The sequence below is a fragment of the Furipterus horrens genome, unplaced genomic scaffold (genome assembly GCF_987537825.1).
Source record: "Furipterus horrens unplaced genomic scaffold, mFurHor1.1.pri manual_scaffold_7, whole genome shotgun sequence".
NCBI classification, from domain to species: domain Eukaryota; kingdom Metazoa; phylum Chordata; class Mammalia; order Chiroptera; family Furipteridae; genus Furipterus; species Furipterus horrens.
Window position 1 is genome coordinate 38,415,935 of NW_028327177.1, and position 26,864 is coordinate 38,442,798.

The 26,864-nt window shown below is 37.2% G+C and overlaps 1 protein-coding gene across 3 annotated transcripts in view; it reads left to right on the forward strand.

The window, feature by feature from the left end:
• Positions 1 to 26,864, forward strand: part of ARFGEF1 (ARF guanine nucleotide exchange factor 1) — a 108,098-nt gene that overhangs the window by 79,709 nt on the left and 1,525 nt on the right. For 2 of the 3 annotated variants that reach the window (XM_090283597.1, XM_090283598.1), the window contains 16 exons: positions 186 to 276; positions 5,191 to 5,231; positions 5,326 to 5,495; positions 5,845 to 5,996; positions 6,131 to 6,303; positions 7,215 to 7,375; positions 8,453 to 8,583; positions 11,473 to 11,602; positions 12,478 to 12,613; positions 12,696 to 12,834; positions 14,568 to 14,640; positions 16,238 to 16,370; positions 20,850 to 20,989; positions 22,427 to 22,595; positions 23,847 to 23,985; positions 26,309 to 26,426. In XM_090283597.1, coding sequence (XP_090139723.1) covers positions 186 to 276; positions 5,191 to 5,231; positions 5,326 to 5,495; positions 5,845 to 5,996; positions 6,131 to 6,303; positions 7,215 to 7,375; positions 8,453 to 8,583; positions 11,473 to 11,602; positions 12,478 to 12,613; positions 12,696 to 12,834; positions 14,568 to 14,640; positions 16,238 to 16,370; positions 20,850 to 20,989; positions 22,427 to 22,595; positions 23,847 to 23,985; positions 26,309 to 26,426 — 2,096 coding nt within the window. Of the gene's footprint in view, positions 1 to 185; positions 277 to 5,190; positions 5,232 to 5,325; positions 5,496 to 5,844; positions 5,997 to 6,130; positions 6,304 to 7,214; positions 7,376 to 8,452; positions 8,584 to 11,472; positions 11,603 to 12,477; positions 12,614 to 12,695; positions 12,835 to 14,567; positions 14,641 to 16,237; positions 16,371 to 20,849; positions 20,990 to 22,426; positions 22,596 to 23,846; positions 23,986 to 26,308; positions 26,427 to 26,864 lie in introns of those variants that run through there. The other variant, XM_090283599.1, reaches the window with a different exon arrangement.

Consider the following 26,864-nt stretch of genomic DNA (forward strand, 5'->3'; position numbering starts at 1 on the left):
GTATATAGTTCATTAAACACATTTGGTCTTGATAAAGGTCACTGATGCCAAACAAATTGTTCACCCAAATCATTATTTCTTTTCTTAGGAAAATAACTGATTTCAGAAATGTGTTTTAGAACTCTTAAGTGTGTTCTTCACAGAATTACTTTCAAACTGAAATGACTCTCTTTTATGTGTGGTAGTTGGAGGAAATGTGGACTGGAAGCAGATAGCAAGTATTCAGGAATCCATTGGAGAAACCAGTTCTCAAAGCGTTGTTGTTGCTGTAGATAGGTAAGATATTCATTTTATTCTCTTTTCAGTTGAATACTGTTTTAATTCTGTAGCATTTAGATATATTTTGCTCAGAAATAAACAGAAAAAATGTATTGCCAAAATAACTTTCCTTAAGTAATATGACTGTATTGTGATATGATGTGTTTTAGATGAAGAGCCTGTAATTTGCATCTTAAATTATAGAATATAGAAGGAAATAAACAGTATGACAATGTAAGTTATAGCAGGAAATAGTAGCCTTGATGAAAAAGAATACAAATGTTTTATTTCCTATATAGAAAACATTCCCCTGTTACACCTATTAGAAAATAGAGTGCACTTTGTCTTGCTGAGTCTGTGACAGAGGACCGCATTATGGATAAAATGAAGGGATTTGCTGGCAATTCTCATTACTTTAGTCCCTCTCTATATCATGGTTTACTTATTGTGGCCTCAATGTATTGCGGGACTTTTTAAAATATTATATTTAATTATTTATTGTGGATTTTTCGCTATATCACGGGATTTTGTGGTACTGTATAGGTATGTTGTTAAAGTTACGTAGGTTTAAGAGTGTAGAATAAATGTAAGATTCCTGCTTCACAGGGGGGAGTCTAGAACATAATACCCGCGATAAATGAGGGAATCCTGTATAAGCTACTTTGGAACTGGTATATTGTAGACATTACCAGGTATTCCTTATTTTTGGTTTATTTTCTAAAAAGAAAATGCTTACTGTGGTTTATCTTACTATTGGACTATTTAGTTTATTTCAGATTTTTAAAATTCCCACTATGTAGAATAACCTTTATTGTTCTTTAGAAGATTAGTTTTTTCCAGATGAATGCCCCCCAAATTGAAACTTAACACTTTACAATTCTGATATCAAAAAAATTTTTTTTACCACTTCTTATGGAAACTTTCAAAAATGTAAATATAATATGCAATATATATATATCTTCTTTTTTGGTGTTTGGGACTCAACTCATGTTGATTCATTATTTTACTTTGCATCAGATAAACAACTGCTCTAAGTATAGACAGAACTAGAGTGTTTCATGCTACTGACCCTGGAAGTACTTCATGGAAGTTTTTCCTTGAAAATAATTCTTAATGTCCACTTGCAGTCTTTTTTTCTTGGGGTTCAGGGGAAGGTTGAAGAAAGATTATGTATCATCTTATACCCATTATATAACTCAAAGGTTTACCATGTGCTTGGAATTTTTCAAAGTCCTTTACATGTATTATTCCATTTAATCCTTTGAGTGGCCTCAGTATACCAATAAGGAAACTGAGACATGGGGGAATTAAATAACTTGCTCATCCCCACATCTAGACTAACTTGGTCTTAATTAATTTGATAACCATTTCGTTCATAGAGAATTTTGAGGAGTGGAGCCAGGGCATACAGTCAGGCAGTATATCTTGAGTGTGCACGCTTAACCTCTGCCTGTACGTACAACTCCAGAGCAGTCTGCCCTTCAGCTATCAGGGTAGCTTTCTTCCCAGTGATTGTTTTTTTTTTTGCTTTCCAGAAAAACATCTTCACTGTCATTATGAGAATCATTCAGGCAAGAGTTAACATTTTACCTACTATTTCTGTTTCCATAATATGCTTTATATGACCATAGCTAGTACTGATTTATCCAACTATCCACTCATTGTTTATTATTGGTAGACATGTCACTCATTTGAACAGATAATACGCCTCTCTGTTTTAAGAATTTATGCTGTTTCAGAGGTGTCTTAGCACAAGTACTATTATTAGTACTTTGTCATGTCAGACTCATCATCACCAAAGACTTCTACAAACATAAATTTAATGTACAATTTTATACAAAACCTCAGTATTTAAATTTTAACTTATAATAAAATCAGAAGTTATAGCTTTGATTTATTATAAGATTATATTATTATTATGTAGTACATTTCACTTTTTCATTAAATTTCTCCTGAATTTCATTTCAAATATCTGAGCTTATTTTCATATGTAATATTCTGGCTCCAGTCTATAAGCTAACTCAATGAGATTACCCTGGTATTTAAGACAGCCGTGAGACTATTATCAGTTATCATCCTGGAAAGCGCTGTACTTGTTTTAAAAAGAGAGTCATTTTTCTATCCTTAGGCCTATTGTTTTGAAAACACTCTTAGGACAAGTATAGGATCTAAACATGAAGTATTGCTTAATTATTTATAGCTTCTGTTTTTTAATCAACAGAAAAATATCTGACTTCATTAAAAACTTGAAGATAAAAATTTCTAATTATCTCCAGTTTTGTATTAGAATTACTGTACCATTAGAATTTAGGAGAATATGGGGCACTTCAGTCTGGAGTATCTGATCCTCTAGTATTTACTAGGGTAGAATTAGCTAGGCATTGCTAAATTAGACCAGTTTTATAAATATTACTAAATTATGCAGGGATAGATACTTGTCCTAGAAAGATAGATACTTGTTTATCTCTAAAAGATAAAAAACAGTTATTTAGTAGCATAGTTTTTGTTTTTATTGTTTTTTAAGCACATCAGATCTAGCTTTGTAAAACTGGCCCATCTCACACTTTGGAACATTCCATCGCCTTTCAAAAAATATATACAGCTCACCCCCCACTGCATTTGCTCTTAAATACCTTCCAGTTAGATCTAATAGATAAACATTGATATTTTCACTGTGAAAACTTTTTATGTATACAGCAATTTTCTTTGCCTATGTGTTGCATACAGTTTACAGTTTATTTGATCCAGAATTTGCAAGTTTTGTCAAACTTTTTGTATGTGTGTATTACTATCATACTATGGATGAAGCAGTAATCCACCAAATTTGCTTTTCTACTCATGCTTTCCAGGACATGTCCTTTAATATTAGCACACAAGGTTTTCATGCTGCTGTCCTTTGCTTTTCATACAGTGACTGTAGAATTCATTTTATAGAATGATTTTGTGAAACACAGCTCTGTTCTCCTGCCTTAGTATATTAAGGCTTAATTTTAAGTGCCTCCACAGACCATTGTGCTCTCCATATGACATATCTTTAGTGGAGCATTACTAGAAATAGAGCACCCCTCAGAGGCTGACAAAGTGAGTAGGAATTTGAATGCCCTTTCCCAGGATGCATTCTTCCACTACCTTCCAACATCACCAGAGTCTACAGAACCCATCTGGTTGTTGCTGCGACTTCTCTGTCCAGTGACCTTTGTTCTCCATTATTTCACTGCCTTCAGGAAATGTGTTGCTTATTTTTCCCGTAGTTGCATATAATCTCCATCTGTGTTTCTGTTTTTTTACCCCTTTGACTCTGCCAATTGCTTCCATCTCAGTTAAAAATATTTTTTTTTGTTTCTCCTCCTGTTGTTTCTCCTGTGTTATTTAGTTTTGACTTTTTATTTTTTATTTTTTAATGCCTTCCATGGGGATACCTCTAGTTTGAGAAATCAGCTAATGAAATGCATAGTCTAGCATTTTTTGTTTTTGTTCATATGAGAGCTTTGTACAAAGGTGTTGTATATTTTAATTTCTAGTGTCAACCAAACCACTGGATTAAATGGAGCCTTATTACTATTATCTTTTATCCCAGATTGTGTTTTCAGCTAGATCTTTGAACTGCTGTTTTATTCTACTGACAAGAGCGTTATGGGAAATTTCAAAATACTCCTTTAGCAGGAGGTCATATTCTGAGTTATCGTGTTGCCAGTTTTTAGGTTCCTTTTCCAATCTTGTTTTTGTTACTCATTGCCACAACACATAGACAGACATTCAAGGGCACTAAAATTTACAATATGATAGAACATTTAAATTGTGGTAGCAGGAAAAACTAGAATATATTTAAAATGTTTAAGTTTTGCTCAGGTAAGTGTTGGGCGATGTAGCACAGTGGTTAAAAAAGTAGACTCTGGAGGCAGCCTGTCCTGGTTTGAATCTTGGCTCTAGCACTTACTAGTTCTGTGAATTCAAGGAAATTTTTATGTTTATAAAATTGGAAGTATAATCGTACCTACTTCTCAGGATATTTATTACTATTTTAAGTGGATATATATGAAGCACCTTGTGATTGTTGGTAGCTGTTACTGTTACTCTAGTTATTTTTATTTCTAAGTTTAATATTTGACCTGCACCTGCCTTTAAGGTTTCTTTTTATCATGCAAATCTTGTGGTGGTAATTAAGTTGAGGAATATTGGTTCATGGAGGAAGTCACATTCAAACCCTTGGTTACAAACCAAGTACATGGATAAAAATGAAGACTTAAAAAAAAAGAGGACTAAGACGTTTATGCTAAAGTCTTTCATGAAACTTTGAGACACAGAAAAAGAGCTCGGTGGAGAAAGCCGGGCAAAGCTGGACAGCACAGCTTATCGCCAGATATTTGAATGCCCTAAGGAAAGCTGGTTGGCTCCTTCGCGGTTACACTGTTGGAGACTGCTTACACGGTTCTATTAAATCGCTGGTAACTTAACATAAATGAATCTTCTAATGAAATACACATTACTTGTAGAAATGAAGTGGAATTTTTCATTTTAAAAATGTGTTAATGTTAATAGATAATCAGGAAAATTTTGAAAATTTTTCTGTTTTAGTGTGCCAGTTATTAGTTTTATAAGTTAATATTTTTCTTATTCTCAGTTTTACATGAAGACTATCTAGTGTTTGTAAATTTACTAATAAAATTAGAACCATATATTTTTCCTTTATATATTATTGAATGCAAAGGATGGAGAGGGGAACATCAAACCATACTTACTAAACTGTATAATAATAAAAAATATTTCACTCCCTGTTTTTTTTTTTTATTTTTGTTTTTTTTTTTTTTTGTTCCTTTAAAACAGATTAAAGTAGCTAGTATCCCAGGTCACTTACATTTGAATTGCTGTAACAGATGTGAGACTATACTTTTCTTTCAGACTACATTTTTGAGTCATTTTTTTTTTCTTTAGAATATTTACAGGGTCTACAAGGCTAGATGGAAATGCTATTGGTGAGTATATACATTTATTTCACTTATAAACTGGCTGTTTGGCTAAAAGACTTGAATGTTAAGCTAAAAAATTATAAATCTATTTATATTATAGTGGATTTTGTCCGTTGGCTCTGTGCTGTGTCTATGGATGAATTACTTTCCACTACACATCCAAGAATGTTTAGTCTACAAAAAATAGTAGAAATATCATATTATAACATGGGAAGAATAAGATTGCAGTGGTCTCGAATTTGGGAAGTTATTGGAGATCATTTTAATAAGGTATTTGAATATGTAAGATTTGCTTACATTTATATTACTTTTCATTATTTAAAATTTCCTTATAATAATCTTATTCAAACTTTTCTTTCCAAGTAATTTTTAAATTGTTTTTGTGATTAAAATTTGGAAAAGCTTTTGAATCCTGTTTTTCTTTAGCTCTAGGTTTTAAGAATTTAGTTAAAATAATGTTTTTCTTGTTGAAAAATATTGTTAGCACCTCAGACTTTTATGGAGAATCTAGGGTTTATTTATCTGTGCTATTAATGATATACTTTCTCTAAAACAAAACTAAAAAATTAAAGATTTTTACTGTTGCCATTAACACCGTATATTTCTGTTGCCATTGCAGGTTGGCTGTAATCCTAATGAAGATGTAGCTATTTTTGCGGTAGATTCCTTGAGGCAATTGTCAATGAAATTCTTAGAGAAAGGGGAACTTGCTAATTTCAGATTCCAGAAGGATTTCTTAAGACCTTTTGAGCATATAATGAAACGGAACAGGTATTTTATTTGATGAATTGCTTAATATCAGAAGAATACTTTATTATTTTTCACAGCAAGGGGAAACAAGAAGGGAAAGAAAACTGTTAAGTTTTATCTGTATGCATGGCCAAGCAATTATATTAATATTTTAGGTCTCCAACCATTCGAGATATGGTTGTACGGTGTATAGCCCAGATGGTGAATTCTCAGGCTGCTAACATTCGGTCTGGATGGAAGAACATTTTCTCTGTATTTCACCTAGCTGCGTCAGATCAAGATGAAAGTATAGTGGAACTTGCATTTCAAACAACAGGGCACATTGTCAGTAAGTATTTCTTTTAGCTGTGTTTAAGTTAAAAAAAAGAAGAAGAAAGAAACTAGAATGTGTTCAGAAGATAGTTCAAGTATAATGTTATTGGCCCGTTGTTTTTAAGTTTACCAAGCTTTGCCTACATAAGCAGAGTAAATAATGACATATTATTATAGTTAACATTTATTGAATGTTTACTATGTGGCAAGCACTGTAAGTACCCTGCGTGTATTTTCTTAAGTCTTCACAACAACTCTATGGGATAAGTATTAGGAAACGCGGGCCCAGTGAGATTAAGTAAAGTACCTAAGGGCACAGAACTGGTGAGTGATAGAGCTGGGATTCAAAGCCAGGGATCTTTAAGACAAAGCCTGTTTTGAACCACTACACTCCACAGCCTTCTTTGACTTTGAGGGAGAATAAAATATTAAAGATATAAATTAAACCTGATTATAATGATGATGATAGTCATTAGCATCAAGAATGACATCATCATAGCTATCATTTATTGAGTACTTGCTTGAATTAAATATTGTGCTAAGTACTTTTTACTTACATTTTATTTAGTGCTTATAACTATCCTGTGGGTATTATTATCCTTATTTTATAAATTAAGAACTGAGATACAGAGAGATTAAACATAATTTTATATATTCACTCAGCAACTGTTGATATAGTACCTACTGTGTACCAGTAGTATTAGCTGCAGGGTTTATATTGTAAACAAAACACAGACCTATTTCCCTGTCTCTACTCCTCAGGAAGGTCAAGTAAGTGGTTACCACAGACTTGAACCCTGTCAGTTGGACACCAAAGCTTTTAACCTTTAAGAAGTATACATCATACCCAGAGGCTGATGTATTTTTTGGTATAATTAAGAGTGATTGAAAATTATTATTATTTTGATATCTTTTCCCCTTTTTTAGCCCTTGTGTTTGAAAAACACTTTCCAGCGACCATTGATTCTTTCCAGGATGCAGTGAAGTGTTTGTCTGAGTTTGCATGCAATGCAGCTTTCCCAGACACAAGTATGGAAGCAATTCGACTCATTCGCCATTGTGCAAAATATGTGTCTGACAGACCTCAGGTGAAGTGTCATTTAGTAAACATAATTTTACTGAATATTTATCAGAGTTTGATTTTGAGGTATAATGGAGAGTACTGATAGCCAGCAGTTTTTGAAGGTATCACATATTTTTCTGAGTGTTTCACCTGTAGTATTAACTTGTTTAATCTTCCTAACATCATGGGATAGTGTTATACAATAGTCCCTCTCTATATCATGGCCTCACTGTATCACAGGATTTAAAAAATATATATTTAATTATCGTGGATTTTTCACTGTATCATGGGATTTTGTGGTACTGTACAGTAAATACTAAAATAAATGTAAGGTTCCTACTTCGTGGATTTTCACCTACCGCAGGGAGGTCTAGAACGTAATACCCGTGATAAGTGAGGGATCACTGTAGTTCCATACTGATAAGGAACCTGAGGCAAAAAAGAAGTTAAAAACGTGCCTGTGATTGTCAGACTAGTAAAGGAGACCTAGGATTAGAACTCAAGCCTGCATTGTTAGCCATTACCCTGTACTGTGTTTTGCCTGTTAGGCTCTGCAGTGCTGAAGTTGACAGTCAGTGGATGAGTGTGGGCTTCAGCACTGTACAAGGCTGAATGGGGCAACTTGCCAGCCTTAACGCACATATTTGAATCTGTCTTTACAACTACCATAAGGAGAAGTGATACATCAAAGCTTTGGTAATAAGATTTTTACTATATGCCGACATGGACTAATAATGGGGTGCTGAGTACTTTTCACCTACACAAACATAACTCCTTTGACCATCATACCTCCCCAATGTGGTTAGTGTGGCTGCTTGGTGTCATAGCCATTTAAATGATAAAAATGAAAGCCAGATCTATCCTGGTTAATAATGCAGAAAGCTGGTAACAGAGTTGATGCTGAAACCAACTTTTGAATTCCAGTCCAGTGCTCTTTATAGGCAGTTATAGCTCCTTTTATATATATATATATATATATATATGAATTATTGTGTTTACTAAATTGTTCACTTTGATTTGTAAAACATTTTTTAAAGTTTTGGAGAAATATGCTTAATGTAACTATTATGTTTTGCTTTTAATAACCCTTCCTTTCTTGAAGGCTTTCAAGGAATACACAAGTGACGATATGAATGTGGCTCCTGAAGACAGGGTGTGGGTGAGAGGATGGTTCCCAATCCTCTTTGAGTTATCCTGTATCATCAATAGATGCAAATTAGATGTAAGAACCAGGTAACAATCAGTATTCGTAACTAAAATTTTGTAAGGCTTATTTTGACTTTAATCAAATTAACTTTTTTTATATGAATAAAAGTTCAGCAGTGAAAGGCCATAAATCATATATTTTATCAAATATAGCAATTATCAGGAAAGCAAATTTTAAAATATGTTAAAATAGTGATAAAAAATGTGAAATACATTACTTTTCCTTAAAATTTTACTATAGCTTTCAGTTTTAGCTTCTATGTTAATTTAATACTTTACAGGTTCTTCCTTTTCATACATTTATTTCCAATCAGAAATAGAAGTTAGTGGCTAAATTTATTTCCTAATGAATGATAGAAGAATTTCCAAATGCACATCCTTGATGAATTTTAAGTAAAAGAACCTTTTCTCTAAAGACTGGTCAGTAACATAGTTTTGAATACTATAGATCTATTCAAAAAGAACTTTTTCCAGAGTATATTCTCAGTAAAAGATCTATATAAACATATAATCAGTTTATAAAGAAACTATTGTGGATATAATGTAACCAGATAAGCACTCGGTATAAACTTCTCTTGTTATAGCTCATATCAACCCCACAGGATAATTTTTCTCACTATTTTTGACTGCCAAATTGATATGGCCAACTTATATTTCAGTATCTGTGAAAAGTGCTTGAGTGCATATGAGTTCAGTTTTATGTTAAAATCCCTCTTTTAATTATCCCGTCTTCTTTTTAGGTAGAATCATTAGTCATTTGGACAGTTTTCTGAACTTTTTAAAATCAGAAAGGTGGTACAGACTTGTAACAAGTCAAAGATAGAAATGTAATGAAAGAATGTATCCTTCCTCCCCTTCAGAACCACACCCACCCCTATACAAGGTTAAGTTTGATTTATTTCCTAAGAAACTTCATTTTTATATTATTATTTGTTATAACAAAAATGTTATAACATAGATGAGTCATCCAAGGTAGGACTCAAACCTTGATTTATACCTTGGGAATTTTTCACAGAGCTTAGTAATCACAAGAACAGTGTACAATGTTTTATCTTGACACGGGATCTGCCTGCTTGCTTTCTTAGCCTCTTAGCCTGTCCGGGACCATGCTACCTTGCTTCTCACCATATCTTATATTCAGATTATGGATGGGTTCTGGTTGTTACGGAAAAGAGAAAATAAGTGCTTCCGTCAGTAAAGGAGAGGGAAAATATGAGTAGACACTTCAGTGATGGCTTTCATTTTCTTACTTCATCCCAGTGTCTGGGAGGGCTGTTATATAGATTTCATTTTAAAATGGAACACTGTGATTTGTAACATGCATTCTCATTTGATTTCCTCAAAATTCTGCAGATTTACAGGTACAGAATTAACATAAAGTCCCAAATATTCTTTTCTCCTACACCAGCAACCTCTATAGACCTGTGTTTGCTTTAGAGGCCTAGAAAAAGCAGAATTTCCCAGATCTCTTTCTCTCCAGACATGGGAGTTGGAATCCAGTGACTTGGAGTGAGAGGAAACTGATTTCGAGCTCAGGAGATGGAGAAGAAAAGGGGGTGTTGGGGGAGACATGGAACTAGTTGTTTACTTCTGCTGGTTGCACATTAGGTATCTTAGGTGTCAAATAAACTGTTGTGAACTTGCTATAGGGCCAAACTACCATATGCTTTTTTTTTAATTAATCAATTTTTTTTCTATTACATTTGTCCCAGTTTTTCCCAATTGCTCCCCCTGCCCAAATGTTATTTTTACACATTCACTTAACAAATACTTATTTCAAGCCTGTTTTGTACCAGGAATGCACTAGGCCTGGTTAGCATAGCAGCAAATGAGCTCGATAATGTACCATCTTTATGAGGCCCCTCAAAGAAAACTTTGTTCTGACTTACCATCAGACCTTTGGAAATAGAAACCTTTTCTACATTGAATGATACTCCTATGTTTTGGCAGAAGAAAGTAACATAAAGAGGAAATATTAAGCTTTGAAATGGTTACTTGAACGTTTGTTTGTTTGTTTTTTAATTTCAAGAAAGATAATAAGGCATCAGGAAGGCAATTCTGAATTTTAGTTTTATCCAAAGATAGTGACTGTGATACTAAGTAATTTTTTCACTCAAATACTTACCTTGCACCTCCTAGGTGACGCGAGCAATGCTCTGTGCCTGGGACACAGCAGGGAACTGATCCTGCCCACGGGAATGTCTTAGTGGAATCATTTTACAGATTCTTTTGTGTGAGGATATTATATGTACAATTATAGTATTAGCTAAAAATTTCTATAGCTCTTTCAAAAATATTTTCTAAAATCTAGTTTTTATTTGTTCTCAGACTGTTTTTGATGTATTCCTTGGCCACAGTGCCACAAAATTAATATTCACTAATACGATCTTTCTTAATCTGTAATTTCATTAACTATTTTTAAATGCTAGACAATGGTATGGGCGTGGAGGAAAAAGAAAAAAGAAAAAGTTTTTTAAAGATTTATTTATCTTTAGAGGGAAGGGAGGGAGAAAGAGGGGCAGAGGAACATCAATGTGTGGTTGCCTCTCGCATGCCCCTACCCAGGGACGTGGTCTGCAACCCAGGCATATGCCCTGACTGGGAATTGAACCAGTGACCCTCAGGTTCTCAGGCTGGCGCTCAATGCACTGAGTCATGCCAGCCAGGGCAAGAAAAAATTTTAAGTTAAAGAGTAAAGGTTTTTGCTAAATGATGTATTCTAAGGAAAGCTGTATAACAACATAAAATTCTTAGAACTCAGTATCATGTGTTAGTTTAAAACCGGTTTAAAAAAAACCGGTTTTAAACTTTGTTTTCTGTAGCTTTGTGAACTATAACAATTACTTTAAGAGGGAGATTCTGATGTTCAATACTTTTTTGTTTTATAGTTTTCCTAATTATGTTATATCACTTTAGGGGTTTAACAGTAATGTTTGAAGTAATGAAAACTTACGGCCACACTTATGAAAAACACTGGTGGCAGGATTTATTTAGAATTGTTTTCAGAATCTTTGACAACATGAAACTTCCAGAACAGCAGACAGAGGTAAGAAGACACAAAATTTTCATTTAATATAGTCAAGAGGCTCTTAATAGTTTCCCTAATATAATACATTATAGTATTTCAGATTAAGCACATTGAACAGAATACAATTCCTAGAAAATATTTTCTTAAGGCATTATAATAAATTGTATGTCTTTATAAACAAGAACGCTATTTGGGGATAGAAATGAGGTAATGAATTGGTGGTTTGTTTTCAATGTTTTTGTTGAACTTCCAGTTTCTTTTCCTTATTTTAATATTGTCTTTAGTATTATTCTGAATTGAATAAAGACTACATAGAAATAAATAACTTATATATGCACTAGCACAAAACTATATGAAAACTGTCAGTTCAGATTATTCCATTATACATTTGAGAAAAATAAAGAAATTACTTAACACTTACTTTGTATGGCCCCATTTGCCTTTTATGGGACTTTTACGTAACTGTGCTTCATAAAAGTCAGTTTAATTTTAAAGATATGCTAATCCCACTTGGATAAATTCTTATCCTTTTCTTCCTCTTTAATTCTCTTTTATGGTCCATAATATGCTGGAGCAAAGCCAGCTGTCATTCATACATATCATTTGAAAAATCATAATGCTAATAGCAAAATAATGCAGTGATAGTTCTTTACAATCAAAGCAAACAGTGCAAAAGTAGTTAAATTATTTCTGTACATAGGTAGTTATGGGATAATGGAAGAAAATAGGATTAGATTACATATTAAGAGAGATGAATGTAGTGTTCTAGAGGGAAGTAGGAGTCGGAAAGCAACAGGGATAGTCTTACGTTTTACATATGCAAAAATATTTATTTTTTAATTCTCGTAGTTGATGAATGGTCTGACCTTCACTTAATGACATTTTTCCTGTAGAAAGCTGAATGGATGACAACAACCTGTAATCATGCACTTTATGCCATCTGTGATGTATTCACCCAGTATTTAGAAGTACTCAGTGATGTACTTTTGGATGATATTTTTGCCCAGCTATTCTGGTGTGTGCAGCAAGGTACGTCTGTACCAGATAAGTAACGCAAAGTGTTAAATGTGAGCCTGGTAATATATAAATGAATTGCTCTCTTCTTTTCTAGACAATGAGCAGTTAGCACGATCTGGTACAAACTGCTTAGAGAATGTTGTTATCCTGAATGGTGAAAAATTTACCCTAGAAATCTGGGATAAAACTTGTAACTGCACACTGGATATCTTCAAAACTACAATCCCACATGCGTAAGATGAATCTATACAACTTTATATATTGAATGATGGACATAAAAGGTTTTATAGTAATTAGTGACTTCTCATAACAGAATCTTTTAAAAATATCTTATTGTTCCATGAATTTGTATTTATTACACATCAAACTCCTATAAACCGTAACAAATATATGATTTAAATTCTTTTTTTTAATTAATTTATTTTTTAAAATTGCATTTTTTTTTAACAAGGTTACTTTATTTTATTTTATTTATTTATTTTTTATTTATTTGTTTTTAGAGAGAGGGTAAAGGAGAAAGAGAGGGAGAGAAACATCACTGTGCGGTTGCCTCTCACGCGCCCCCAACTGGGGACCTGATGCGCAACCTAGTCATGTGCCCTGACTGGGAATCGAAACAGCAACACTTGGTTCGCAGGCTGACGCTCAATCCACTGAGCCACAGCAGCCAGGTTGAATTCTTTATAAACCAAAACCTTTAGTCTGATCATCTAAAATTGGTGTCATAATGATGTCATTGCCACTTCTATCAGGTTTTATTTATCTTATATTACACCAAGCAGTGGTCTTGAATTTAAAAAAAAAAAAAAAAATGGAAACTTACACCCATAACATTTTACAGTTATTGTCATCACTTTTTTAAGGGATAAGTTTGGAATTGTAGTAAAAGAGATTTTATCAATGGGGAAACTAACGTATAGTCTGGCTAAATGACTGGTAGCACCTGGACTTTTTGCAGGACACCCGTGAACTTACTTCCTCTCTCTACCTTGGGCGCTCTCTGACCTGTAGAGTTTCACTTTCATCTACAATTTTTAAATCTACTTATTAATAAGATGTTTTAAACCTTACCTAAAACATCTTACCAAGTAGACATATGTGAATGCAATGACATAAAACTACATATGAAAACTCTCAGTCCACATTTTTTAAGCATCACAAACTATTTCTTGACATGAGTTAAGTATGTTTGCACTGTTGTGGTCCCTTTGTAAATATCCTCATCAGTAGCAAATAGGAAGTCATACAAAAGTAACACATCCCTAGGAAAGAGTCTCTAGGTAGGACTGCACTAAAAGGATGCACAGTAATTCCCTTGGCCTACTTATATTTATTTTGACAGTTTTATTTTTTGGTGCACATTTTGTTGGATCAATGTAACTGACAAATATGATCCATTTTTGTCACAGTTTATTTGTGGCTGCTATTGTATGAATTCTTGCCTAGCTGTTGTCCCTATGAAGTCTTTATAGAAACCAGTCAGGCTAAATTTTGTTTTTTAAGTACTGCTTCCGTTGTAATTCATTGAATATACACACTCAAGATAAGGTATATGTAGAGATCATCTTATAAGAATATATTTCATATATCTTTACCAGAGCTCTTTCTATTTTGAACTGAAATGATGCATTTACTATCTCTCTGCCCCATTCCCCAGGAGCTCCTGCTTCTCAGAAGCAAGAACTTAGGCCTCAGTCATCTTTCTATCCCTAGCAGCTGATCAAGTTAGTGTAAACTGATGACCACAGTACCCTTTTCATTATATTAAATGTGAATTGTTTTCTGGAAGTACATATTTTAAACTTCTCATTAGATTTTTTTTTTCCCAGCAAATTGGTCTTAGCAGTAGTCAAAGAAAGAATATGTTGTTCTTGGTACATCTGTGTGACTTTTTTGTGCCTGTTTAAAAACATGTTGGATGCGACATATTTCACACTCTGATTGATGTGGTTTTGTTATTTTAAAGGCTCTTGACATGGCGTCCCACTTCTGGAGAAACTGTTCCCCCACCTTCCTCTCCCATCAGTGAAAAACAGTTGGTAAGTTCTGATAAGTAAGGCATATTTTAAATTATTTATTTATGATAAGTAATATTTACCATGAGCCAAATTCTTTTCTATGACCCTATCTCTTTTAAAAAGAAAGCATAGATGTACTGTTCAGAATTCTCAGGTTAAATTTCATGATGGTAAATGTCCCAGAAAGCTAAACTTTATCTCTGTAAGTGCTATGAAAGAAATATTCTAAATTATTTTATATAATGAATGGTCTGGGACATAGAGTAAAATGATTTCAAGAGTTGTAAGTGACAGGCACCAAATTATGTATGGATTTCTGTGCCAAACTGTACATATTATTGGATAATATTTAAACTTTTAATTTTGATATAATGTGACCTTAGAGAAAAGTTACAAAAATAGTGCAAAGACTTCTAATATACCCTTCATCCAGTTATTTGTTTAATTAGGTCTGCCACAGAGTTAGTGGCTTAGAACAACAGAAATTTATTTTTTCGTAGTCCTAGAGGCAAAAGGTCCAAAGTCCAGGCATCAGCAGAGCCACTTCCCTTTGAAGCCTTTAAGGGAGAATCCTTTTCTGCTCCTCTCAGCTTCTGGTGGCTGCTGGCTGCCCTTGGCATTCTTTGGCGAGTACACACACCACTCCAGTCTTTTCCAACAGATTTTTCAACCAGGTTTGGTACATGTTATCCCTATTTTATATAGAACAGGGAATAAAATATCGTAAACTACAGTATTTTAAGTCCAAGTTAAAAATTATTTTGCTAAGCACTTTTTTGGGAATGCAAGTCCTGTGTTTCTTTAGGAAACCCAGGTGAGGTTGCTTCCTGCTAGAACTATTATGTCAGGAAGTCTCAGTTCCTCTTGAAGCCACATTTTTGTCTTCTCGCTGAGTGTACTGCTCCTCTGCACAAAATAACGTGAGAATCGTAGTAATGTCAGCTACCACAGATTGTCCGACACTGTGCTAGTGCTTTGCATTTACTATCTCAGCCTTAGACAGTAACAACTGTACGGAAAGTGTCGTCTCCGTATTCAGATCAGAAAGCCTCGGTTCAGGAAGATTCACTGCCTCTTCAAGGTTATGGAATTCTAGACTTAGCCCTGTTGGAGTTGACTGTTCAGCTTCACCTCATGACACCACACTCCCAGTCTGTCAGCTTCTCACTGACCACGGTTGCTGGTTCCTTTAGTGACCTATTATCCTTCCCTAAACTCACCCCTAAAAAGCTTCCCTGAGCTCAGCCTACACAAAGCTTGCAGAAATAGCCCTGTCTCTACCACACGTGAGCTCTGTTTAGATTTCATGACATCTAATGGGTATTATTGACTACTTGTCAATAATAAAAAACAGCATTTTTATTTCTTGCCCTTGGATGGTATCAGACCCAAGCCTGAGGGGTGAAAAGGAAGCTTTTCTCTTAAAGACTGTTTATAAGCTCTGTCCATGAATAGGCAATTTTCAGTAATTTTCTCATTGTGTCTATAATCACAGTGTGCAAAATGTCACTTTTCATAGGGATACAATGTATTTTTTAAAAAGCACAGCATAATAGAAACTGTTTTTATTCTTAAGCTTTATTCATTGTACATATAGTGAATTTTTGTATTTTATTAGGATACAATATCACAGAAATCTGTAGATATCCATGATTCTATTCAACCAAGATCTGCAGATAACAGACAGCAAGCAACATTGGCTTCTGTCTCTACTGTGAATGAAGAAATCAACAAAACTAAAACTTCAGCAAGTGAGTGAGTTCTCTTAGTAAAAATAAATTGTGTATTTTGTTTTATTCAGGAAAGGGATGAAATTTCTTTTATTATTAACAGATATATAGTACTTGATCATGAGGTCATTTGTGACTGTGTTTGTTCCAACCTGAACATCGTCAGGTGGATAGACGCTCACCTGAGGATGGTCAGGAGCTCTGCTGGCACCTGCAACACCCCTTTTCCCACAAGGCTTCCAGCTACTGTTTTTGTTGAGCCTGTGACTCTTCCCTCCCCACCTCCTTCTTCATGACAGTTTGTATTTTTCCTGCAGAAGTGGAGCCTGATGGCCTCTCTTCTACCTGTCTGTGAGGGAAGATAGTGAGCGGCGGTGCTTGGCGAGCAGGGGTCTTCCCACTCTGCCCCCCCACCCCCATGTCACCATTGCTCCTTCCTGCCTTCTCCATTCTTTCCACAAGGAAGGGGAGGCCCTTCTGTTTTTTACTAAGTAGGTTCAATTTTGTTTCCTGAGGAAAGACTGAGTCCTTCCTAGAGGAAAACAGGACAGCTTTAACTGCTTTTTTAAATTGAGATGAAATTCACATAAGTAACTATTTTAAAGTGAACAATTCAGTGGCACTTAGTAAATTCACAATATTGTGCAATTGCCACTTTTATCTAGTTCCAAAATATTTTTTTACATCCTCACCCAAAGACATGCCTCGCGATTCCAGAGGGAGGATAAGGGAGGGTCAGAGAGGGAGAGAGACATTGATGTGAGAGAGAAACAACTATCAGCCACCTCTGATCAGACCTGCAACCCTTTGGTTTACAGGATGATGCTCCAACCAACTGAGCCAACTGGCCAGGGCCAAAACATTTCTATCGCCTCAAAAGGAAACCCCATAACCATTATGCTGTTTCTCCATATTCTCCTGCTCCGTAGCCCTTAGCAAACACCAGTCTGATTTCTGTGTCTGGATTTTCTATTCTACACATTTCATATAAATGGTATCATATAATATGTGACCTTTTATTTAGCATAACATTTCAAAGTCTATCACATTGTAAAATGAATCAGTAACTCCTTTTTATGATAGAGTAATTGTTATTTGTATAAATATGCCACATTTTATTTATCCATTCATCTGTTAATGGACATTTGGATTTAGTCTACCTTTTGGTTATCATGAATAAGGCTGTAATGACTGTCTGTTTATAAGTATTATTTAGTGCCTATTTCTAATTCTTTTGGGTATATACCAGAGAGTGGAATTGCTTGATTATATGATAATTCTGTATTTAACTTTTTGAGGAAATATTGAAATGTGTTCCATAGTTGCTGCACCCATTTTACATTTCTACCAGCAATCCAAATTTTTCCACATCTTCACCAACATTACTACTTTTTTTTTTTAAGTGATAGCCATTCTAGTGGGTGTGAAGTGGTATCTTATTGTGGATTCGATTTGCATTTTCCTAATGATTAATAATGTTGAGTATCTTTTTATATACTTATTGGCCATTTATATATCTTCTTTAGAGAAATACCTATTCATGTCCTTTGCTCATTTTTAGTTGGGCTGTTTGTTATTGAGCTATAGGAGTTTGTTACATATTCTGAATACTGCACCCATATCAGATCCATGATTTGCACTTTTTCCCATTCTGTAGGTGATCTTTTCACTTCTTTGATAATATCCTCTGTTACACAAAAGTTTTTAATTTTGATGAAGTCCAATTTATCTGTTTTTCCTTTCGTCGCTCATGTGTTTAGTGTTATAGCTAAGAATCCATTAACAGATCATGAAGATTTTCCCCAATGTTTTCTTCTGAGAGTGTTATCCTTTTAGCTCCTTTATTTATGTCACTGATCCATTTGAGCTAATTTTTTTCAGGTAATTTTAAATTAATCCTAGGTGCTTATATTTCTTCTTAAGTGAAGACAGATTTACTATCCTACTTGAAAGGAGCTTCTAGCTTCAGTCACTGTGGCTTGCTAACTTCTTAAAAGGGAGTTAGATGGTGGTGAGTGGTCCATTTCATTTTTTATTCCTGTTCTCTGGAGAACAGTGTGGCTCATGCAGGAATTCATGACAGCTTTAGTCTGCCCTGGAAAATGCCGTGAGGACAGAATAGTGAGTGGCTTTCTTCTCTCTCAGCCCCAAGGCAGACCTTAAGTATACTTAGCTTTGTAAAGGAAGAATCTGGCCTTCTCACATTAGAAAGTTTTCACTTGGCTGATGGGAGATTGTACCTTTAACAAGGCAGAGGGTGCTGCACCGTGGCCACACTGAGCCGAGGGTTCGGCTTCTGTTCTTCTCCCGCACCTCCTGCTCTCACTCCCCTTCGGGTTCTTTAGGGGAAAGTCACCGTGGAAGTGTTGACTCAGAATAGTCGGAGCTGGAGGAAGAGCCAATGGCCACTGTGTTCCCACGAGCCCACTCACTTCGTGGACAGGTCGTGGTTCCTGTTTGATGAGGAGGCCCCCTACTGTCTGGCTGTCTCCCACTCAGAAGGGAATCACAGCACAGACCTGAGTGCTTGGCTCTGTCCGAAGGGTGGCTACCTCACCTTTTCTGCACGTTCAGAAAACACCCCTGCCCCCTAGTCTCAATTCTAGTCTTGATTCAGAGCTTCTTGTCCCACATAGTTAACCTTTCCTTTGCCTTGCTCCCTATTCTTTGGTGACTCCATGAAATGGTCGTCTGGCAAGTCAGTCCTTGTTATGAGTAAAATTTGTCCAAGTAGATATTGTTCCCATACATGCTGCAGGTCCTTCTCATGAGACTGAAATTAGAATTTGCATCCTCCAGTTTTGAAAGGACACCAGAAACTGGGGAGTCCCAGCTCCCCTCATTCAGCCAGAATGGAGCCCCATCGGCCGCATACTCTCAACTCACCCTGCTGAGAGCACCTAACATCCTGGGGCAGCTGATGTGGGAGCTGGGAGAGCACCCTGCAGGGATCCCAGGTGTGCTGCCCAGAGCCTTCTGCTCCAGCCACTGAGAATGTTTTTATGACTTGAATGAAGGAGATGAATGAATGATGGTGTGGATAAGGCTGTAACTGTATTGCAGGAATAGGAAGAAGACATTTAAGAGGAACCATGGGACTTGTGGGTTTGTTTTCTGACTTGAGATTTACTACTAAAAACTAAAAATACAATAGCCTTTCCAAAAACTTCCTGGAAAAGAGCCTTTATTAATGACCTAAATAAGAATAAGTTTAAGCAAGTTTTTTGCTACCACCCAAAGCCCCTAAAACATGACTATAACTTCCACAAAATGAAGTTCAAAAAAGAGCATTTGTAAAGAAAAGTAGAAAGAAACTGAAGGATTCTAAGTCTTCCAGTGCTGGAGCCATTGCCCTGAGACAGAATAACAGTCATCTGCCTCCTGGAAAAAGCTCCCGGGAAAGGCTGTTCCGAAACTCAGCGTCTGGTGTGGCCTTGGGGCTGGGCTGCCCCTGAAGCCACATGTCAGCCTAGCACCTCAGCAGTTGTCATCTTTCCTAACCTCGAGCTTCTACATCTGCTTAACTTGAGATGGTCAGTGAAATGGAAAAATGTTTCTAAAGATTTTATTATTTACATTTAGAGCAAGGGGGAGGGAGGGAAAAAGCGAGGGAGAGGAACATCCATCATTTGCCTCTTGTACACCCCCACTGGGGACCTGGCCCGCAACCCGGGCATGTGCGCTGGCCAGGAATTGAACCAGCGGCACCCAACCCACTGAGCCACACCAGTCAGGGTGGAGAATACTTTTATAAGTGTGTCCTTATGGGCTGGCGGAGTTAGAAATGTCCTCCTTTTGAGCAGATTTGTGCAGGCTAGAAGGATTTAGCTATGTTACAACGCACCTGGGCTATGTGGAGAGCACTTTTGTTACTTTATGATTTGGCTACTTTTGTAGCAACGCACTTCGCATACCTTTTTATAGATTTCTTTGCTTATGGATCCATTTGAAGAGATAAGGTCATTTTAACTACCAACTCCTAACCTGGATCCAAATAAAACATGTGCCATGGTTACTCCACAGTATAGCCTCATTTGTGAGAGTGCTCAGTTGTTTCACACTTCCTTTCTTACGGATCTAGTTCCTGTTGTTTTTGTGTGGTACAGATTTTTGTTACCTGTATTTTGAGGTCAAACTTGGGGTTAACAGTAAACATTTAAGCTTTAGCTTTTAATCCATTTGTTATATTTTATTAAAGAATAACCTAAATCTAATTTTAAAATGCGTAGTGGAAACTTCTTAAACATATTCAGTATTCTAAGTAATTTGGAATACTTTATTTAAACATTTAATTTTCTGTGGCTTTTCTAAATATTGATTAAATTAAACTTTTACTGAGTAATGCTTATGTGCAAAAGCAGTAAGTATGTTCTTCTCCATGTGATATGTGCAAGTAACCTTAATATGTTAATGTTTCCTTAGCGTTATAATGTCACAGAAATTACAAAGGATTCAAAATAATATTTGTTTGCATGTGCATTGGGGTGGGTTTCCTCACAGAATATCCAGAACAAAAATTGTTTGCTGCCCTGTTGATTAAATGTGTTGTGCAGCTGGAACTCATCCAGACCATCGACAACATTGTGTTCTTCCCAGCCACCAGTAAGAAGGAAGATGCAGAAAACTTAGCTGCAGCCCAGGTAAGGAGGTGTGAGGAAGGGCCGTTAGCTATAACAGTCCGGGATGTAGAGCTGAGGTCAAGCAGAGATTTAAATGGAGGTGTGTGTGTTGGGGTGGGGGTGGGGGGTTGATGGCATTGATCTCATTTTAAACCATGGGACTGGTGACATGAGTGAGGTGGTGAGTGTGGCCAGAACTGAGCGGAGGGTCGGGGACTGAGCCCTGCAGGCCTCCAAGCTTAGAGCTCCAGGTGATGAAGCAGCTGGAGACCGTGAAATCAGTGAGGCATGAGGAGACCCAGAGACAGCGTTGTCCTGGAAGTCAAATGAAGAAAATGTGTTGAGAAGGATATGATCCACTCTGTCCAATGCTCAATAAGTCAAGTAATATTCAGTCTGCGAATTGCTCTCTGGCAATTCAGTGGACTTTTAGTGATTTTGACATTGTGTTTAATTGTAATGTTAATTATTATATTAGGTACAGGAGAAGAGAGCAAATATTGATAAACCTGTCACGAGTTTTGCTGCAAAGGGGTACAGAGAAATGGGGTAGTAGCTGGAGGAGGATGAGGGGGTCAAGAGAAGGGGGTGCTTCAGTTTGTCTTTAAGATTGGCAGTATTGCACCATGTTCCCTGCTAAGAGCTCTCCAGGGGAGAAAAACCAAGTGCAAAGAGAGGGACAGTTGCTAGAGCAGCAGTCTAGTGAATTGAGATGCAACCTAGTGCAAAGTCCCAGAGCAGGGCAGTGTCCTGGATAGCAGCACAGATAGTTTACGCATTTTAACAGGAGCACAAACAGAGTGGAAGGGTTATAAATACAGGAAGGCTGACCCATTTGCTAATGGGAGTTTGTTGAAGATCTGATAGCTTCTGGTTTCTCATTGAGATAGGAAGAAAAGTCATCCACCAACTGAGGTTGGGAAGAAAGCTTGAGCTACTCGAGGAGAGCAGTGAAAATCTGAGCTAGTGCTCCAGCTGGTGGGCGAGGGAAGCACAGGAGGGGGTCTGGGCAGCACAGAGCCCACTGGCTCTAAGGCAAAGTCGGTGCATTTTTCTCCAGTCACCTTTAGTGTGCAGGTGCAGATATGAAGTAGGCAGCTTTGCCAAACACTTACTGTAAAAGGAGGTCAGGGGTTATGCAAAGGAGTTGTTATAAACTCCGGGACCGAGTCGGGGAATGGCTGTAGATCTGGTAGGGGGCAGAGCTCTTGGAGTCAGGACTCGAGAGGAGGTAGTGCTTGGTGACTAGGGTGCATGGAATGAAGATTCTGGAAATTAGGAAACAGAAGATGGACCTTTCCCTATTTTCTGTTGAGATAGAACAGATTAGGTACCATGTCTTGCTCATAAATCTGGTCTTGAGGGAGCCTTGGGTTGTAAACCTACTAAAATCTGTGACTCTGTGTGTGTTTACGTACACATGTGTGCGTATGTGTGCTGTGTGTTTGCTTCCCAAAGAGAGACGCCGTGGACTTTGATGTTCGAGTTGATACTCAAGACCAAGGAATGTACCGCTTTTTAACATCACAACAACTTTTTAAGCTACTGGACTGCTTATTAGAGTCGCATCGATTTGCAAAAGCGTTTAATTCCAACAATGAACAGAGGACTGCTCTGTGGAAAGCGGGTAAGCTGCGCAGGTGTCACATTTCTGTGCTCACCATGCATGCATTGTACAACAGATATTTACGTTCATCAGGATTCATTGATTGTGTCCTCAGCCTGGTGCATGTCACTGTTTGAACTTTTACCTTAGCAATTATAATAGGAAGGCAATCTACCAACCAGTTTCTCTTGGGTCTTCAAAAAGCCAAATAACTGCCCGGGTATATTTGCTTTCCCCTTGTTTAATCAACCTGTTATTTGATTGATTTGACCAGTTGTCTTTTCTTCTTGTTTCCCAGCCTAGGCCTTCCAGTTGATACTGTCAGGATACTAAAATCTGCCCTTTTATGAGAAACAGTGGGTGTGAAGTTCCTGAACACAAAATCTGGCATATGTGTTCAAATGACTTCTCCATGTTCACCTGGCATGGCCAGATCTCAGAGTGAAAGTGAATGGTTTGAAGTGGGGAGGTATATTTGTTTTAGAACATATTAGAAATTTTAAGTTTTAAAAAAAAGCTTTATTATTTATTGACATTGTTGTTTTATTTAAGAAATACTCAGTGCCTGTTTGGTGCAAAACTGCTACTGGGAGAGTGGGGGCAGCAGTGTGGCAGGAAAAGAAAGAAGGGAACTGGCATTTACTGAATGTCACACTGTCGGGCGCATGTTGGGCCGCTTTACATTTGTGTTGTCCAGTGTAATCTAGAAGGCCTAACTCCTGATTACACCTGTGGCTGTGCTCATCCTCTTCCCTTTACAGCCTAACTTCAGAAAAGCGTAGTCTGGACTGACTTCTCCCCTTCAACCCAAGTTATTGCCACCATCCTACCAGGGCTGTTCCTGTAGGGTCCCAGACCCCTGTTCCCGCACACACTTGGCCCTTCACACCGCTGGCCTTGGAAACAGTCTCACTGCTGGGCAGCCGACTCTGTTCCTCGAGAGCCGTGCTGCGGGCCGCATGGGGCTTTCCAGTAGTTTCGTTTGAAGAGTTCCACTTTCCCAGGCCAAGAGTTGTTTTCTGTCATATTCCCAGCTTGAAAGGGGAGGAAATTCTAAATATAGAAATTATGTTGCGGTTGGGCCTTCAGCCCATTGTGGTCTCCCCTGCAGAGCCTCGGGGCACACCTCCTTGGCGTGACTCAGGGTAGCTCTGCTTTGTAAGAAGCATACGTGAAGGCTGAACACACACCAAATGCACTGCCCTGCAGTCAGTTGTACCTTCATGTAAGATGCCTTCCCAGATTCACCCTGGAAACTTCCCCTTTCCGCAGGCTTTAAAGGCAAATCCAAACCCAACCTTCTGAAACAGGAGACAAGCAGCCTGGCCTGTGGGCTGCGCATCCTCTTCCGGATGTACATGGACGAGAGCCGGGTTAGTGCCTGGGAGGAGGTCCAGCAGAGGCTTTTAAAGTAAGACTCTTGGCTGAATTTCTGCCTTTCACCTGTGTGGTTGCTTGGTACGGAGCAGAAAAGGGCCACGTAGGTCCGCAGGGGGCAGAGTCCACAGCCACCCCATGATTAGGAGCTGCAGGACCAGGCAGATACCGGGGCCTAAGGAATTGATTGTGACCGTTCAATACAGTCTTAGAGATGGTTGTCCTGTTGCACAGTTGGTGACATAGTAACAAGTCATGTCTATTGTTGCTGTTACAGACAAGACAAAGGAGAAGGTTTTATTTCTTAAAATTTTAAAAACTTGATTTACAGTTTTTAACCTTTGTTTACTCATAGAGCTCAGTTTTTACAAAACAATCATTTGTGCAAGTGAAAACCTGCCTGCCTGTGTTCAGTTTGAAAATATATTTGGAGTTTTCTTTCTTGATGTTACTTTTTTTACATTGTTTTTACTTGACTACTTAATATTCTGTCCTTTAACAGTTAAAATTCACACTAGGGATGGAACATGCCATTCAGAAAGACTGCTGTCATCTGAATTGTATTTCTGTGTGTTTTGGGGGGAACAGATGGTCTCAGAAACGAGTTAAATATATTTTTGAACTAGACAAGATCTCCTTGCCTCTATTTCCCATTTTATTGATGAGACTTTTAAGGCCCCAGAAGATTCTAAACTTGCCCAGCTAGTGAAGGAAAGAGCCAACCCAGATGTCAGCCCAGGTCTCTTGACACAAACTTGCACATGTACTACTGCACATTCATTTTGAATTCAGTGAAACTTAGAAAATTATGAAATGTGGGTTTCCTGATAATTTGCAGTGGCTTCTTTAATATCTGGTTTCTTTCTAACTTGAAAACATAAATATTTATGTTGATATTCTTTAATGTAAACAGTTCCACCCTGGCCAGGTGGCTCAGTTAGAGCATAATCCTGTACACCAAAAGGTTGCGGGTTCAATCCCTGGTCAGGGCACATACGTAAGTTGCAGGTTCAATCCCAGGTCGGGGCACATACAGGAGGCAGCCAGTCGATGTCTCTCTCTCATCAATGTCTGCCCATCTGTCTCCTTTCCTGTCTCTCTAAAATCAATAAATATATCCTTGAATGATGGTTAAAAAAGTGTGTGTGTGTGTGTTTTTGTGTAGGTAGTCTGTCCAAAAGGTATCCAGCCATGTAATATGAAAAAGAGACATTTATTGAAGAAGATACAAGATTTAAGAAACACTGTACATAGGACAACGATGTCTCAATCCCCTTCAAAGCAAGCACCTTGGCACCTCACACAGTTCTCCCAGTCACCATCAAAGTGCCCTATTGTATTTTCCTGAATCTCATCAATGGTTTGAAATCTCTTCCCTTTCAAAAGTGATTTTAGTTTTGGGGAAAAAAACAGATTTCACAGGGCGCCAAATCTGGGCAATAGAGGGTGCTGAGTCACCTGAGTGATTTGACGTTTCACAAGAAAACTCTGCACAAGATGTGATGCATGAGCAGCCATGTTGTCGTGAAGAAGCTGCTGATCACCAGTTGCCCGCAGCTGCAGCCTTCTGAATCATCTGAATAGTTTCCACGGAGGAATGTTCAAGCGCAACACAAAATCTGATGCAGATTCATTGCTCTACTCGCTCAGTCATTTTGAATGTGAATGCCACAGAGTACACATGCTCACTCAACTGCAACTACCACCCTCACTGACTAGTACAGTGAAGTCGTCATTGTTCACAGATGCGCATTCCAGTCCACTTTCCGTGGACACACACGGACACACACACACACACACACACACTGGTTCCTAACAGTTAATACTCATTACCTTCCATGTCTTCTTTAAAAAAATTTTTTTTAATTGATTTTAAAGAGAGAAATGTCGATATGTTGTTCCACTTATTTCTTCATTCATTGGTTGATTCTTGTATGTGCTCTGACCAGGAACTAAACCCACAACTTTGGTATATCGGGACAACACTCTAGCCCAGCAACTTTCCACCGGTGAATGTGCCACAAGAATTTTGGAAACACGCAATATCTGACTATTTAGCAGATGCACTTAGCTCTTTCCCCCTAGATTGTCAAATCTTGCCTATATGACAAAAGCCGTTTGGTGTGAATGAATCAAATTATACCTATTATTTTTGACAAATTGGCAAAAAAAATTTTGCCTTGTCGCAGAATTTTAGTTTATGTGTGCCACCAGATGAAAAAGGTTGAAAATTGCTCAGAATTCTTTGAACCAACTGAACTACCCAGCCAGGGCCCTTCGTGTCTTAGTTGTTCTTGCTCGGTGAATGTACCAGTAGATATACAAGCACATGTAAGAGTGAACCTTTTCTTTTTCAGTGTGTGCAGCGAAGCGCTAAGTTACTTCCTTACTCTCACATCAGAGAGTCATCGGGAGGCCTGGACTAACTTACTGCTCTTGTTTCTAACTAAAGTTCTAAAGATAAGTGATAACAGGGTAAGTATGAGAAATTGTATCCAGCCCAGCATTTCTAGCTTGATAGAGTCAAAGTATATCAATTCCAGACTATAAATGTGGAAAATATAATCTTTGCCTGGAGATTGTATAGTTTGTATTGCAATGTTAGGTAGAATTTTGCCTGAGAATTAAATTTTCATTTAACAAGATAGTTTCAGTAATGCATATGTAGCTTATAAAAATTCAGCTGTAATTCCTACTGGGCCTCTTTCTTTTATTTATTACCTGGAAGAAACAAGGATAAATACTGAAAGTTTGTCAAGGAAATGTAGTGGAAAATTTTTTTTAAATAAGGCAGATCACTAAGTGAAGGTTTATGGGAAGTGAATCTTTTGGAAACCTCTGTAGTCTTTCAGTTCCATGATCAGTGCATCATTGCTTCACACAGACACTTTCCTGTTTTCAGTGGTCAGTGCT